This window comes from Zasmidium cellare (genome assembly GCF_010093935.1).
Source record: "Zasmidium cellare ATCC 36951 unplaced genomic scaffold M409scaffold_5, whole genome shotgun sequence".
Classification (NCBI taxonomy): Eukaryota; Fungi; Ascomycota; class Dothideomycetes; order Mycosphaerellales; family Mycosphaerellaceae; genus Zasmidium; species Zasmidium cellare.
Window position 1 is genome coordinate 797,838 of NW_022986949.1, and position 14,316 is coordinate 812,153.

At 51.2% G+C, this 14,316-nt stretch overlaps 5 protein-coding genes and 1 non-coding gene across 6 annotated transcripts; 3 read left to right on the forward strand and 3 right to left on the reverse strand.

The window, feature by feature from the left end:
• Positions 1-394: 394 nt before the first annotated feature.
• M409DRAFT_t15 lies at positions 395-486 on the reverse strand. Its single transcript has one exon. It is a non-coding gene; the product is annotated as a tRNA-Glu (tRNA).
• A 1,026-nt stretch (positions 487-1,512) lies between these two features.
• Positions 1,513-3,375, forward strand: M409DRAFT_50915 (uncharacterized protein; the record flags this gene model as incomplete). The annotated part of the gene is made up of 3 exons (XM_033811670.1): positions 1,513-2,070; positions 2,148-2,586; positions 2,768-3,375. The coding sequence occupies 3 exons, from the start codon at positions 1,513-1,515 to the stop codon at positions 3,373-3,375; spliced, it is 1,605 nt and encodes a 534-aa protein (XP_033672369.1).
• A 101-nt stretch (positions 3,376-3,476) lies between these two features.
• M409DRAFT_18598 (uncharacterized protein) lies at positions 3,477-5,629 on the reverse strand (the record flags this gene model as incomplete). The annotated part of the gene is made up of 10 exons (XM_033804570.1): positions 3,477-3,854; positions 3,904-4,193; positions 4,247-4,358; positions 4,414-4,477; positions 4,530-4,561; positions 4,614-4,694; positions 4,756-4,796; positions 4,866-5,019; positions 5,068-5,140; positions 5,196-5,629. 10 exons carry the CDS (start codon positions 5,627-5,629, stop codon positions 3,477-3,479), a joined length of 1,659 nt encoding a protein of 552 aa, XP_033672370.1.
• Positions 5,630-6,291: 662 nt separating this feature from the next.
• M409DRAFT_18599 (uncharacterized protein) lies at positions 6,292-7,627 on the forward strand (the record flags this gene model as incomplete). The annotated part of the gene is made up of 5 exons (XM_033804571.1): positions 6,292-6,472; positions 6,571-6,653; positions 6,705-6,935; positions 6,998-7,140; positions 7,192-7,627. The coding sequence occupies 5 exons, from the start codon at positions 6,292-6,294 to the stop codon at positions 7,625-7,627; spliced, it is 1,074 nt and encodes a 357-aa protein (XP_033672371.1).
• A 2,866-nt stretch (positions 7,628-10,493) lies between these two features.
• M409DRAFT_63734 (uncharacterized protein) lies at positions 10,494-12,352 on the reverse strand (the record flags this gene model as incomplete). Its single annotated transcript, XM_033815737.1, has 4 exons — positions 10,494-11,176; positions 11,229-11,644; positions 11,716-11,980; positions 12,076-12,352. The coding sequence occupies 4 exons, from the start codon at positions 12,350-12,352 to the stop codon at positions 10,494-10,496; spliced, it is 1,641 nt and encodes a 546-aa protein (XP_033672372.1).
• Positions 12,353-12,764: 412 nt separating this feature from the next.
• Positions 12,765-13,562, forward strand: M409DRAFT_50919 (uncharacterized protein; the record flags this gene model as incomplete). The annotated part of the gene is made up of 1 exon (XM_033811671.1): positions 12,765-13,562. One exon carries the CDS (start codon positions 12,765-12,767, stop codon positions 13,560-13,562), a length of 798 nt encoding a protein of 265 aa, XP_033672373.1.
• Positions 13,563-14,316: the final 754 nt, after the last annotated feature.

Below are 14,316 nucleotides of genomic sequence, written 5' to 3' on the forward strand. Positions count from 1 at the left end.
CCCTCTTGTGCCAACGAACGCCCGACCCAGTCTATCAATGAAGACAACTTCAGACTCTTTCTACGTCATTTGCCGTTGGAGTAGGCTTGACAGACCTGTACTCTGCCGACAAACGACTGCCCAAATCGTAAATAGGCCAAGAATCCAAAAATCTAACCCAACGTTCATCCTACCTATCTTTATAACTTCTAGATAGACCAGCAACCAAAAAGAGGGATTTATGATGTTTGAGCAACATCAATGCATGCGTAGCGAGTGGGAGAGATCGTTCGTTGCATAAGGAAAAAAATTGGATTCGTAACCTCAGGATTGAACTGAGGGAAGCTGAGCTCCTGCAACGTAATTCCTGCAATATAATCAGACTCGACCTCAATCAAGAGCTACTGTGTACACGAACCGTTGCGGGGAATCGAACCCCGGCCTTGTCGGGCCTCTGTGTCTACAGGGACACATGAGAGCGACAAATCCTAGCCACTAGGTGAGGGTTAGCACTAGACTCGACCATTGGTGAGAATTATGCAACGAACCTAGACCACAACGGAGTCTTTAAGACCTGATTGGATGCCTGATACTGAGTAAGTTGCAAATATATAGCTTGGCAAACCTTTGTGGGTCATGTGAGCAACGGTGGGTCGAGGAAGCTTGATCCCTGAACGTTGGACGCCGAAGTCGCTCCTCCAGCAAGTCTGGGCAGCTTTCTCGAACTCCGAATGCCGCTCTCTTTCATCTCTACGTACGTTACAAGGAGGAAATATGATACGGAATGGAAAGGGTATGTATCTTCTGAGCCTGGATAGAACAAGCCAGACCAACCAAACAACGTTAAGCAGCGACTTTCAATTCGAGCAGAGCCACGAACTCGGCCTATGAAAGCAGAGTTTCGAAGGAGCTGAGCCACAGCTAGGGAGCTCTTGATCGTATCGAGCAAAATGGATTCTTGGCTCAACGTCTGTCAGCGAGCTACGACGTTTACGAGGGTATGCAATTTGCACTCCCAAACAGACTCGTTACAAGCAGCCAACACAGCATTCAAAGTACATCCACGTGTGTTCTGTCGAGCGTCAAAAACTCTGTGCGCCGAAAATTCGACAGGTGAAGTCGCCACACCTTCCGCATTTGGCAAGGCTGAGCCTCGGCATTCCACGCTAGCGTCAAAATCTTCGCACTCCACCAACGCTCTCCATCGCCATCAATTGGCAGCGACACAATGGACTCCTCATCATCGCGAATCGCTAGGAGGTGATAAAGTACGGTAATAAGTATTATCGTTCATTCTGTCGTGCTGAAGCCCGCCATTCGAGCTCCAGCTCCAGCTTCAGCGCCTGCTCGGGACGGTGGCTCATCAGCCGCGCCCTTTTGTTCCTTTGTGAGGTCTGTAAACATCTCTTGACACATTGATATCTCCTAGTTCGAGACACTATATGCCCTCGCTGCTTTGAAGAGAACCAGAACAAGCCTGTTAAGACTCTTCTTTCCATTCCCGTCTGACTAGCAAGTACATCGCCGACCAAGATGGAGCAGCCGCACCGCCTGGACCATATAAAATCAATTCTCCGTGACAACATCATAGCAGGGGGTTTCTCAGCAGCCATAGCCTCGAACAACTCAACCCCTATCCAAATCCACTCCGGCCACGCCAACATCGCCCAAAACGAGCCCCTCACCTCAACCCACCTTTTCGGCATCGGCAGCATAACAAAAGTCTTCATCGCGGTCGTCATCTTCCAACTAGTCGAAGAAAACAGACTATCATTGACCGATACCGTTTCCGAATACCTCTCAGATAAATTTCTGCACGATATCGACAATGCCGCCTCAGCCACGATTGCACAACTTCTAAGCCACGAAGCCGGTGTCGACAGCTGGGAAGACGACCCGAAATGGATCGTCGACGGACGAGGCGCGAACATCAACGTCAAGCGCCTTTGGGGGAAGAGCGATACATTGGAGTACGTGCGACGGCCGAGGAGGACGGCGCCTGAGCAAGGCAATTGGTATTATTCGAATAAGAATTATACACTTCTTGGACTTATAATCGAGAAGATTACGAACAACACCGCGGAAGGAGAGGTGAGAAAGCGGATTCTGGAGCCTTTGGGGATGGAGGAGACGTTTTCGATGGGTTTGAAGAGACTCCTACTGGAAAGATGGTGGCGGGTCGGAACCATTATGCGACGAAGCAGTTTCATGAGAGAGCTGGTGTGAGTCCTGAGTTTCCGTTCGTACTTCCGGATATTTTCGATGCTACGGGGTCGAATCTGTCTGTCTCCTGGACGGCGGGTGGCATGATGTCGTCGACTTCCGATTTCTGCAAGTTCGCTCTCGCCCTGCGGGATGGACGACTTCTCGAGCCAAGGTCTTGGAAAATCATGCGAGGTTGGAGGACAACGACTATCGAAGGTCATGAGATGGGTCATGGCATATTCAGAATGACGCTCCCAGGAAAAGGAAGCTGGCTAGGCCATTCAGGCGGAGTTTTGGGCTTCTCAACTGGCTTGTGGTGGAAAGAAGACGAAGACTGTGTGGTTTGCGTAATGGGAAACTGCGGGACTGTTCACGCCGGAAAAGTCGACCGCGATGTCAACGGTGTAATACGAGAGTCTGAGTTTCTGAATCTTGCGAAAGACGCAGTAGCTTCCTCTTCGCATCGGTCGGGAACTCTGCTAGGGTAGGATTTTACTAAGCTTTGGAGGAGTTCAGCTCGGTCGTACATCACCTGTCTTTCGTACCTTTTGATCGCTTTTCCCTTTGATATATCACACGAAAGAAACAACAATGTCGTCGTCGACTTTGTCCCGGACGATATCCACACCTCGACTAACCATACGCCTGACTGACCCGGACAATGAGGAAGATTGCAAGGTGATTCTCACCTTCTACGACCCAGTCACTCGTCCAGATATGCAAACACCTTCAGACATCCCCAAGAAATCCGAAGCCAACATGATAAAGCCGGATCTCTGCACCCTCGCAGTCCCACCAAAAGGCGTCTTCCACCTCATCTTCGTCAACGACTCCCCCGACACCAGTCCCATCGGCTTCATCGGCTTCAGCTGCCGCCCGAACTGGCCATGCTCCGATTTAGGCTACAAACTGCTCCCTGCCTGTCGAGGGAAAGGCTATGCCTCCGAAGCCGGCAAAGCAGTCCTATCGTTCTGGCGGGATGAAGTTGGTGTCAAGGAGATCTGTGCGCCGATTGGGGTGGCGAATGTGGCAAGTCAGCGGGTCGCGGAGAACATTGGGTTTGTGAGGGATAGAGAATTTCATGGCAACGGAGAGGGATGGAAGAAGGCTGGGGGTGATGAAGGGGAGGTAGCCTATGTGTTGCCAGGGATGGAAGGGAGGATTGACTGGGATAGCATGGAGTTGGAGTAATGCTTTCTCTTCAAGAAAGGCGGGAGAGTTGCTCAAGATTTGATAAAATCTCTGCACTTCTCACTTCTCTACCGCTGGAACCGCTCACCACCACACTGTACTCACTCCGTCTTCCGCACATATTCCACGGGACCGAGGTACTCGTGCCTGCCTCTGACAAAGTACCAAGTGAAAGCGATAATCACTGTCCCCACAAACACTACGACAGCCCAGTTGAAGTATTCTGCTGTTGGATGCGGCGCGGTGGGAAAGAAAATCAACACAAATTGTAAAGCCAAATATGCCATGGCCAAGATGTTGATCGCCAGACCGGCCTTGCCCAAATCGAATCGTGAAGGAGGCAGCGGCTGTTTGGTGATTTTGCGGTAGGCTACACAGCCGATGACGATGAAGTAGCTCGCGTAGAGAGCAGACTGACATAGCGACGCCAGGGTGAAGAATGCAACTGGTGAGCCGATGATGATGAAGCTGACTAGGATCTATACAGTTATTAGAGCAGGCCTTCGTGACAATGGCAGATGGACATACCGAGAAACACAATGTAACCGTAACAGCGTTCAAGGGGACGTCCCATCCCGGCCGGACGTGAGAAAGGAAACCGCTGAATGGCAGTCCCTTGTCTCGCGCGAAAGCGTAGAGTTGTCGAGACGTCGTCGTGACTTGGTTGATGATGCCGAATAGTAGCAGGATAAACATTATAGAGGTCAAGGCCGTCGCTCCGCCGTTGGTTCGGGTCACGTTCTGGAAGATTTTTATGTACGGCTGATAAGGTACAGAAAGGAGGTCATCGACTGAGCTACCTTTCACCGTCATGATGGCTTTTGGGCTGTTAGCTGGATCTGAGCATCGGCAAGGGAGAAACTAAACATACTGATGACTGTGAAGAAACACATGGCGTAGTTCGTGATTGCGGTGAGCACCATAGTTCTCGGCAGTACCCATGATGCGTCCTGGGTCTCCTCAGCCAGATGGGCTGAGCAGTCCTATGAGATGTTAGCATAGCCTGGCTCCACTGGTATTGAGTATTTGTGAGCATACCGAACCAACTAGTGAACCTGTCGCGGCGAGTGTGCCAACAAAGAGAGCGGTGCCGTAACTTCCCCTGGACAATCTATCAGTACAAACTAATCGAAAACCAAGAGATGCAATTTTACCATCCGCTGTAATCGCTAAATTGCGTAAATGTCTAAACAAGTCATCAGTCTGTGTATCGCCAACCACTCAATACCACATCTTACTTCAGACGCAGGCGCCCTATCACCCATAACCCAAAGTACGACGATTACAGCAACGAATGCAAAGATATGTAAGGTGAACATCTAGATCCGAGCAACATTAGCATGCATTCGCAAGATCATCCCAGCATTTAGTTGTGCTTACTATGCCTTCGAATGTCGGCAGCTTTCGCAGTAGGATGGTATCTACAAGATGGCGGTCAGTTCCGAACGCAGATCATACAGCGTAGTCGAAAAGGCGAGGTTGAGACTGACTGAAGGCTATGGTACTAAGAACGATCGCGATTGTGAGTAGTACGCCCTGCCATGCGGCATTCGAGTAGTTTGGAAGATTGAGCGATATGATGCCTTGTACAGAGAGAGCGCCGCTGTATGCTGTGCTGCAAAGGGCAGTTTGCCATCCAAGAACCTGCATCTGTATCAGGACTGACATCGACAACGCCACAACGGAACTTACACATAGCCATCCAGTAATATACGAGAGCACTTTCTGGTAATTTTTGGGAGCGAACTCACTGACCCAGTGATACCTTCAATGAGGTCAATACTAACCAGCCTGTCAAGTGAAAAGGTGAGGCAACGCACTGTCCTCCTGCCGTAGGAGCCATACTCGCCATCTCCGCCATCGACAAGGTTGATAAGAACAGGCCACAGATGACAATGAGATAACCCCAGATGGCCCCCGCTGTGCCGCCGTTGGTCAAGGGCGCAATCACACCGATGATCGCCAGCACCCAGCCATTGACGAGGATCAGTGAATACCCAAAGATGGAAAGGAAGCGGAAGTTTCGACGTAGTTCCTGCTTTTTGTTCAAGCGCCACATGTCTTTCTGGTCGTCGTATGTGTTCCTGTACCTTGAGTCATTTGTCGGAAGGCCTTCGATGGGAGCTGGTTCCTCGCTGAAAACTTCTTCGACAGCTGTGCCTGCGTCTCGGCTGCCCATGGATTTCATCTCATACGAAGGCCCCATGCCGGCTCCGAAGGAGTTTTCCTGCTTGAAAGGTGGTCGGGAGGCCATCATGAACGAAACTTGTCTCGATGGACTGAGGTGCGATGCCAGTCGTAATGCCGTTTAAATTCGGGAGAAGTCGTGCACACATGCAGTGCAACAACGTGCCCATGTTGACTTCGTACTTGGCCACGGCATCGACCTAGAGCCTTTCTGGTATCTGGAGCGAATGTCAAGTTACAAACTCAGAGCTACTGCGTGGTCCACCCCACGGCACACCTCCGCTTCGCTTGGGAAGGCAGTCCAACCGCCGTGGGGAAGGTACCGACATGCATTAGCGTGAGGACGTTGAAGTTGATTTGACGTGGCAGGGTGGGAGGATGGCAGCAGTCACTCAGCCAAGGCCTGAATGACAGCGGCACAGCAGTGGGAAGCTTGGCCCGAACCTTCTTCTCGCGGGCCCATGCCGGCAGCCATCTGTCTATCAGTATCGCATCACTGCAGGATTTGGCCAGATAACTGTGCCGCAGTCCATGGCTTGCTTGAATGCCTGCGACTTCCAAGTCTTCGCTGAAGCCACTAGTTGACCTCTCGCAGTCGGAGCTGCAGCACTTCACTGACACCCACGCCTCTTCAAACTCAATCGTGGTGGGCATGCATCGTTCATATACTGCTGCAGCTTTCAAAGGGAGCCTTTGTCCTCCAGCCTCGATCTTTTTCAGCATGTGGCCATGGTTCGGTTCGCCGTCGACAACGGTGTGGATAAAAGTGCAACCGTCTGGGTGATCACTTTGCTGGCGTTGATATACTCGTGCATTACTCTTGGATCTAGAGTCTACTTCAAGCTCGGGTCGCTCGGTCGCGAAGACGTTGCAATCCTTCTTGGACAAGCAACAGCTTGCGGGCAGTTCGGTACGTTGCACTCAATCTTGCCTGAAAACTTCGCATGGAAATTAATCGTTCTCGAAAGAAGCCATTCGACACGGACAATCGCTGACTTTCACCCCCAGGAGCTGGCATATTTGCTCTCCAGCGTGGCCTTGGCATGAACTTGTCTCTGTTAAGCAGAGAGAACCTGGAATCAATATCTGGCGTATGTAGGAGCTCGCGCGGTTTTGGAAAATTGCGGCTGATGTGAATGAAGGCCTTCACAGCTATACAAGTCTTGTACTTCACATCCTCAGCCTTGTCGAAGTTGTCGACTGCCATCCTCCATCGACTCTTGTTCCATCACCTCGAGAGCAGGCGCGCAGCAGAACTCTGCCTGTGTATGGCAATCATGGCAGCATGCTGGGGCTTCGCCTCGGCTTTGGCAACTTCAGTTGGTTGCGACATGGTACAACGTTTGGTGACAGACGACAGTTTAGCATGCCCAGTGAGCGTCTGTCGCCTCCCGAATTTGCTTCTCAAGGAATTATGCTGACTCGTTGGCTGCAGCTCACGAGATATAGAGGCCCTCTCGTGGCCGACTGCTTGCTCGAAGCCGCCTTGGTGACTCTTCCGGTATACTTCACGGCTGGACTTCAAATGAAGCGTGCGCAGAAACTCAAAGTATGCTCTGCTTTTGCCTTCCGCGCACTGTAAGTACATCCGGTTTGCAAGTGCGAAAGATGTACACTGATGACTGGTAGCTGCATCGTTTTCTCGGCAATGCTGCTATGGTCCTTCGAAGTAGTCGTTCACAGCCACCACGATGATTCGAATCTGTCGCAGGTGGTCATGTGGCAACAAGCAGGAACTTGCTACTCACTCATCTCTGCAACGATCCCCGTAAGCTTGAACTTCATCCATCGATTCAGGACAGGTGCCAGCGTCGCGTTGAGTTCGAGCCAGAAGTCTGAACGGGGCACAAATGGCTCTCGACAGTATGGAAAGATAGGAGATACACAGAGAAGCAACTTGAGTGGGTCAAAGACGTTCGCAGGTCGAGGTGCGCTGAGGATGAGACCGGACGATGTGAGCACTTCTACTAGTGCGTATCATGTTCCTGGACATTTTGAAGAGAGAACAGGTTCCCAAGAGATGTTCATAACGCGCTCCGACTCGGTCACAGTGACTAGTGACTAATACAGTATTCGCTCCTCAGTACAGTATGCTCGTCGCGATTGATCACCCAAACAATCAATATTGACATCGTTGATTTCGGACCCCTTCTCCAGTTCGGACTTTGAGATGTTGCTCCAAACGCAGTTGTGCCGGCTCGAACTCCTGGGGTTCGGCCCACTCGATGGAGAGACGTAAAAATGTGCGCTTGGAGCAGGTTGCAGCGCCTGGAAAGTGGAGCGTTCGAAGGCAGTGCAAGCTGTGTCCCTCTCTCGAGCCAGCAGGTCCTGCGACTTATGGCGTGACAATTTTTCAACTCGCACAAGGCTGCGGAACAGCGTTTCAGGAGTCCTCCTCGGAGTGATGCCAGCCAAGCTCAGTCGTCCACTGCGGTATCTTGGATGAAAAGCGCCAGATCGGGTTTGTCAGTTGTGTAGTCGTTTCGGCGTCGCCGTTCCTTGGCGTTGCAATACAAAGACCCATTCTTCGATCACCCGCACCATGTCGTACTGTTGTTAGAAGCTGAACCTGATGCCGGGAAGCTGCATAATCGATTCTGCATTGGTCTCGTGCTATGTAACAGGAACGCCCTCCGCTCGCAGGGGTATACCCGAATACTAGCGTTCAATATCGATTGCCTTCTGCCTCTAGATACATTTGGAGTTATGCTAAGTGACGATCGGGCTCGAACAAACCAGGCTCTGCGACTGTATCGTACGCCCCAGTGCAGCTGAAATTGCACGCCTCATCTAGATCGTCTACAATCCATGTGTGGCCGACTAGAAGAAGTATGGCTTGCAGAACACAATTCAACGACCTGAAGATCCTGGTCGCTGTTCCGCTGTTCGAGACGGGCCGTGAATGTTACAAATCTCTACATGTATGGGACTGGATCTCTTCTCCTTACGAGTTGTGGCTTCACTTGTCTCACTTGTGCAGACAAAATCCTACCTGTTTCACTCACTTCGAGTCCTTCCAGTATGGTTTCACTACTTTCCAAGACAGTCATCGCTCCGTCAAGCACGACAAAGTTCGCAACACAGATCACCAATCCCCCTCGACTTGAGATTCGCAGGTGGGGAGTCATGAACGACGGTGACCTATTCGCCCGACAAACCACAGCAGAGACGTGCGGGTACGTGGACGTCTATAGCGCCTGGGCCGTTACATGCGGTATAGGCCGGTATTGCGCCATTTCTTCAAGCTACGACTACGCTGTCGGAAACTTCGTATGCTGCTTAAGCGATCAATATTGCACTTATACAGAAGCCTGCGTACCCTGGACCAACCTGACCAATTCCAATTCGGAAACCAATGTCTCCATGGGCGGTTCATCTGGCTCAACAGCGTACTGGTGAGTCTCATTGCGAGTTGGAGACAGGGAAATGGCTTACTCATAAGCTCGTAGTCCGAGCGAGCAAGGCAATTGCAATACCTTCCGATCGATTGCAGCAGAGGGCACTACATATGACCACTACATTTGCAGCAGCGACGATTCTTGGATTCAGACTTTGTTTCCCGAAACGGACGACGCTAGCGCCACAATAGCGACTATCACAAGAACACGGAGTGTCTTTTTGACAATCAATGCGGCAGAATTTAATCCACGAAGACAGAGTCCGAGTCGCCTTCGGAAAGTTCTTCCCAGTCGCCCCAAACGCCTGTCACTGTCACCGTCCAGCCCGCTGGAACGCAAATCAGTGTTTCAAGCACGCCGTCGAGCACAGAATCTGCCACTACCTCGCCCGCTTCTTCGACCAACATCGGAGCCATCGCAGGTGGTACAGTTGGTGGGGTCGCGGCCTTGGCGTTGATTGGAGTAGGGATTGGAATGCTCGTCCGAAGGAAAAGGAGACAGCGAAAGGAGGCAAGGAAGGAATCTGGTCCGAACCAGGTCCATTCTCTCTGAGGTGTGGTGCAGTCGAAGTGGTCATTTGAGCGTGTTGTATGTCAGTAACTAGTTGAAGGTTCCGTTTGTCATGGAATAGTAGCTGTTCGGTTGCCCTCAAAAATATCGCATCAATACTCATATTGACGGCTTTGGTGGTAGTCCAGACTTCAGCTGCGGGCGTTTGCAAAGATAATACTTTGCATTGTCGATGTTCCACAATGCAGCAGGACTTTGTTCTAGAACGTGGAGAAGCCGTCACAATCAGGCTGCGCTAGTGTGAACCTCAATTTCCAGCCTTCGACGACTGGAGCTGGCTCTTATCTCGGATCGATCCAAATTGCCCTAAATTCAGATCAGTCTGTGCGACGCAAATGCAGTACCACTCGACTGAGTCTTTGAGCCCAACGGCACCAAAAGCGGGGATGCTCGATGGGAATTGAACCTATGTCTTCAACCTTTGTTTGGTGGCGAGTATAATAGGATGGCATACCGGGCGTTCTGCCGAACCGGGGTCGAAGTGAGCACAGCGAGAACGGAGAGCTTGCTGTTTCGAGGAAAGAACATGACGTAGAAGCGGCCACATACCGTAGGCGCTCGTTCGAAGGGTGTGACGAAGTATGATAACCAGTATTCAGGGGCGAGTGCGAGCTCGGGGCCGCTCTTCGGCATTGAAACCGATTTTCGGCACCTCTCGTTACAGACACTCGTCACAGACAGACACAGCAATCAGCCAATCGCCGCTCAGTGGTTGCTTCTTGAACCCATGGTTCACTCTTTGTCGAAGGCTCGAGAAACAACGTTGGTGGGCATGGCGCATGAGGCTTCACCATTTCGAGACAATTCTTGTTAACAAAAGTGGCTGGAAGGGGCATGCTGGCCAGGCTGCCTATCACAGAAAATGGAAAACATGCAACTTTTCATAATTGGCACACTTCAGACTTCCTGTTTGTAGAAAATGCCAAGAGTGCTGTTGAGAGAGCTCTTTGCGTTTCCAGCGCGTTAGAACTGATGCTCGGTGCTATCAGCGCCGGTCATCTTCATCGAGCTATTGCCACTGCGTATTGAATCTAGAATCCCCTGATAGTATTCTATGCCGCTCCATTTTTGGTGAGTCAAGATATCGGCCTTCAGCTGCCTCTCAGGTCGCTGGATAAGTTCCACATACGCCAACATTCCTTCATCTTTGAAGCGGTTAGACAGCTCCGCTATCATTCTGGCTGTCGAGTGAAAGCCTCCCAGTGCCACGATTTGGAGAACATATCCACACTGAGCAAGGTCTGTCGTGAAGTCTTTCAACTTTTCCAGCGACATCACCCCATCCCAATTGAAAGATGGGCTCAAGTTGTAAACAAGACCTCTATCTGGATAGGCCTGTTTGATGGGGTGGGCAAGCTGACGGGCAACCGCTAGGTCAGGAGTGGATGTTTCGGCGGCAAGGAGCTCCGCATACGGTGCAAAGGCAAGCAGGCGCTTTGTCACAGTTTCCAGAGAGCCTCGAAACCGGTAGAATCCTTCGCGAGTTCGAGGAACTTCACAAGAGAAGTAAAACGGCTGATTCACCAGCTTCTGGACAAGCTGTCGTCGTGCCGTCATAGATGTGTTGGGTGAAGTCTGGACCTCGGAAACGTAAGCATCAATGTCCTGCTGGCTGGCACCATGCCGGGTCAAATGCTCTACTGCGGCTGATACTAATTAGCCTTCATGTCGAGACACTGTAGACAGATCAATCCTTGCCTTCGTCGATTGTGACCAGTCTAACCGTTTCGAGCCAGGAAGACTCGAAAGCGTCAATTGTGGCTTTAGCGACTCCATCTGCTTCCATCGTAGACAGATCCTCAGCGAGCGGCGACAACGATGCATCTGTGACACCAAGGATAAACTCGTGGTCACGAACATCCACTGTACTGTTGATAAGTCGTGCGCCAAACGAGTCTGTCCGTGCCATCAGCAACAGTTCTGCGTTCATCACGTCCAATTGGAATCGGGCCGCGACTAAGCGATCAATCTGCTCACTCGTCGATACGACGACTTTCCCGGCAAGATGGCCGCACTTCTTAGCACCTTGGAGCTGATCTTCGATGTGGAAGGCCGCAGCACCACTTTCTGCAAACAATTTGGCAAGCTTCATCACTGTCGTTAGGCCACCATGACTAGTGATGTCGTCGGTCAAATTAGGAAAGTCTCTCTGACGTTGGGTCTGCTTCGATTTTCAACAACATACCCTGCATCGCCGTCAGCGACAATCGGCATTAGGTAGTCTTTGTACGGGGTCTTCATCTTGTCCTCCAAAGAGAGCTTAGATCGAGCATCCCACTGTTTACGATCATGGTGTTTCTCGGCCTTCCAGATCCGTTCGACTTGGTCTGGAACTGTGTTGTAGGGATAGTCTGCCAAGTCCGGGGACACCTCATTGGTGGTCGTTGCCAGCGAAGAACAGGTCCACCCAGACACATACGCACTTCTTGGTTTCCGGCCAGCTGTGTCATCTGTACAGGATCAATAACACCCACTACGCATTACGCAAACTTGGGTGTCAACACTCCTTTCAGTTTTGCATTTAATGCGTAACGAAGTGACTTACAGGTCGTGATGGCTGAGCCCGCCGCTTGGTGCTTCTTTATGAGGTTGAAAAGCTTCTGACCCATTATTGAGCTGTCGTAAGTCGATGGTAGAGAGCCTCTTTTGGTGACCACGTCGTAAGCTGTATAGGATCGTTTGATCGTATTCCACCTGGGAGTTGCCCATCGTCGCTTAAGCTCATCCAGCTGGGCTGTTAGCAATTGATGTTCCCCATTGCCAATTCTCTCTTCCAGTCTTAGAAGCTGAAATTCAGCAGCAGACTTTTTAGCAGACTCCATTGAAAGATGCGGTTACAACTCGACACAATGGGCGAAAATATAGAGTCCGAACCACTTAATGAATATTGTCTAGAAGGAATGGACGATACACGTCACTCCGGTCAGTACGTTAGGCTCAGCCTGATGCGAAGTCGGACATGGACTTAAAGTGATGTTCACCGAAAATCGCTCAAAGGGCCCATGCATGCCTCACAGTTCATCACGCATAACTTTGGACCGCACCTACCCGGTTGACGCGTAAGTTGAGAAGATTCGGCCAATGTGGACGGCATAAGAGCTTTGACAGCACAATCTATCGCTGGACATTTTGCACTGCGCTCTCAACACTAGTTAGCGAATCCAGCCGAGAATTCCCAGAACGCCCAACGAGCGATCCATCGCAAAACAGCACAAACGCAGTCCCGAAGAAGAGATGTCCTTAATCGACTTGATCCAGGAAGGTGTTCGAGTGTTCGACCTGGGAGCCGACTTATACAACGGCATGCCGCAGTCAAGCTCGAATATCCCGTACTCCTTGGCCATCTCGAAACGTCATGGCGATGTTGTAAGCTCGAACATGTCTGGCTCGAATGCTGTTATCATTTCTGGAGACCACGTCGGAACCCATATCGACGCCATTTGCCATGTTGCGAAAGGCAACAAGCTCCACGGCGGAGTAGACGTCTCCGATGCGTGTCTCGGTGGTGCGTACAAGAAGCTCAGCGCGGACACTATCGATCCCTTGGTTTGTCGCGGACTGCTCCTGGATATAGCTGCTCTCAAGGGGAAGCAACGACTAGACCCGGGTGAAGGCGTGAGCTCAGCAGATTTAGTAGCGGCGCTTAACGGCAGAAGAGTGAATGAGGGCGATGCAGTTCTAGTCAGGACTGGATGGACACAGCTCTACTCAGATACAACTGCGTATTTGGGACTTGAGACTGGGACTCCGGGAGTTGACGCGACTGCCGCGCAATGGCTCGCAGACCACAAAGTACGGGCGGCAGGCGGCGACACGATTTCCTTCGAACAAGTGTCTTTGGGGCCTAATCTTCGCAAACGACCGGTTCACGATATCCTCATCTTTCAAAACGGAATCCACATCATCGAAGTAATGGACCTCGAGGAGCTGGCCGAAGCAAATGTCACGGAATTTCTTTTTATTCTCTCGCCCTTGAAGCTACGCGGCGCGACCGCCTCGCCGGTCCGCCCTCTGGCCCTGGTTCAATACTAGAACCTACCTGCAATCAATGATATAGGAACCAGGCTTGTTCAGGGAAGAGATTAATGTAAGACGCATGTGCACTGATTTCCTCGTGCAGGTGGTTTGCACGACTTTGGCGAAGAGCACTGTTTCTTGTCATTAACTCCACGCATTGTATCCTAGACTATATAGGCTTTGACCCAGTTTTGCCACGCACTCGAGTCATCGCGATGCAATCCAAGCATAGATTTTCAATTACTCACTAGTGGGGGACGTTTCGAGAATGTATCACGTCCATATGTCACGTCATGCAATTGCCTCATCGTCGGATTAGCTGATGATTTGAGCGATGAGGTTTCGTTTTCGAGTGGCAGAGCGTGCGTGCGCGTACGGAGCGGCGAAACCGGACCGTGTCTACGATAGTCAGATGTAAGAAGTCGGCTAGCCCAAATCAAAGCTGGAGCTTCCCCATAGCCTGATCGCTTGTGTTCCGAGAAAGTCAGACTGTACTGGCGTTGAACTCGTCTGGTAATGCCATGAATACCCGGTGTCACTTGATTGTGCCGGATGCCGGCCATCCTCCAAATGGGAGAATGAGGGTAGAGGGGCAACCCAACTCCGATTTCGCTCTCGGGACCCACGACATTGAATCAGAAGAGGCATTCAAGAGCGAAACCTGGAGGAAAGCGTGGAGAAGAGACAAAAGCAGCACGCTTTCCCCGCAAGTATTGCGCGGGAATCTCACAACAATCCAGTGGGAACTCGGCATTCTGCTCTCTAGGGA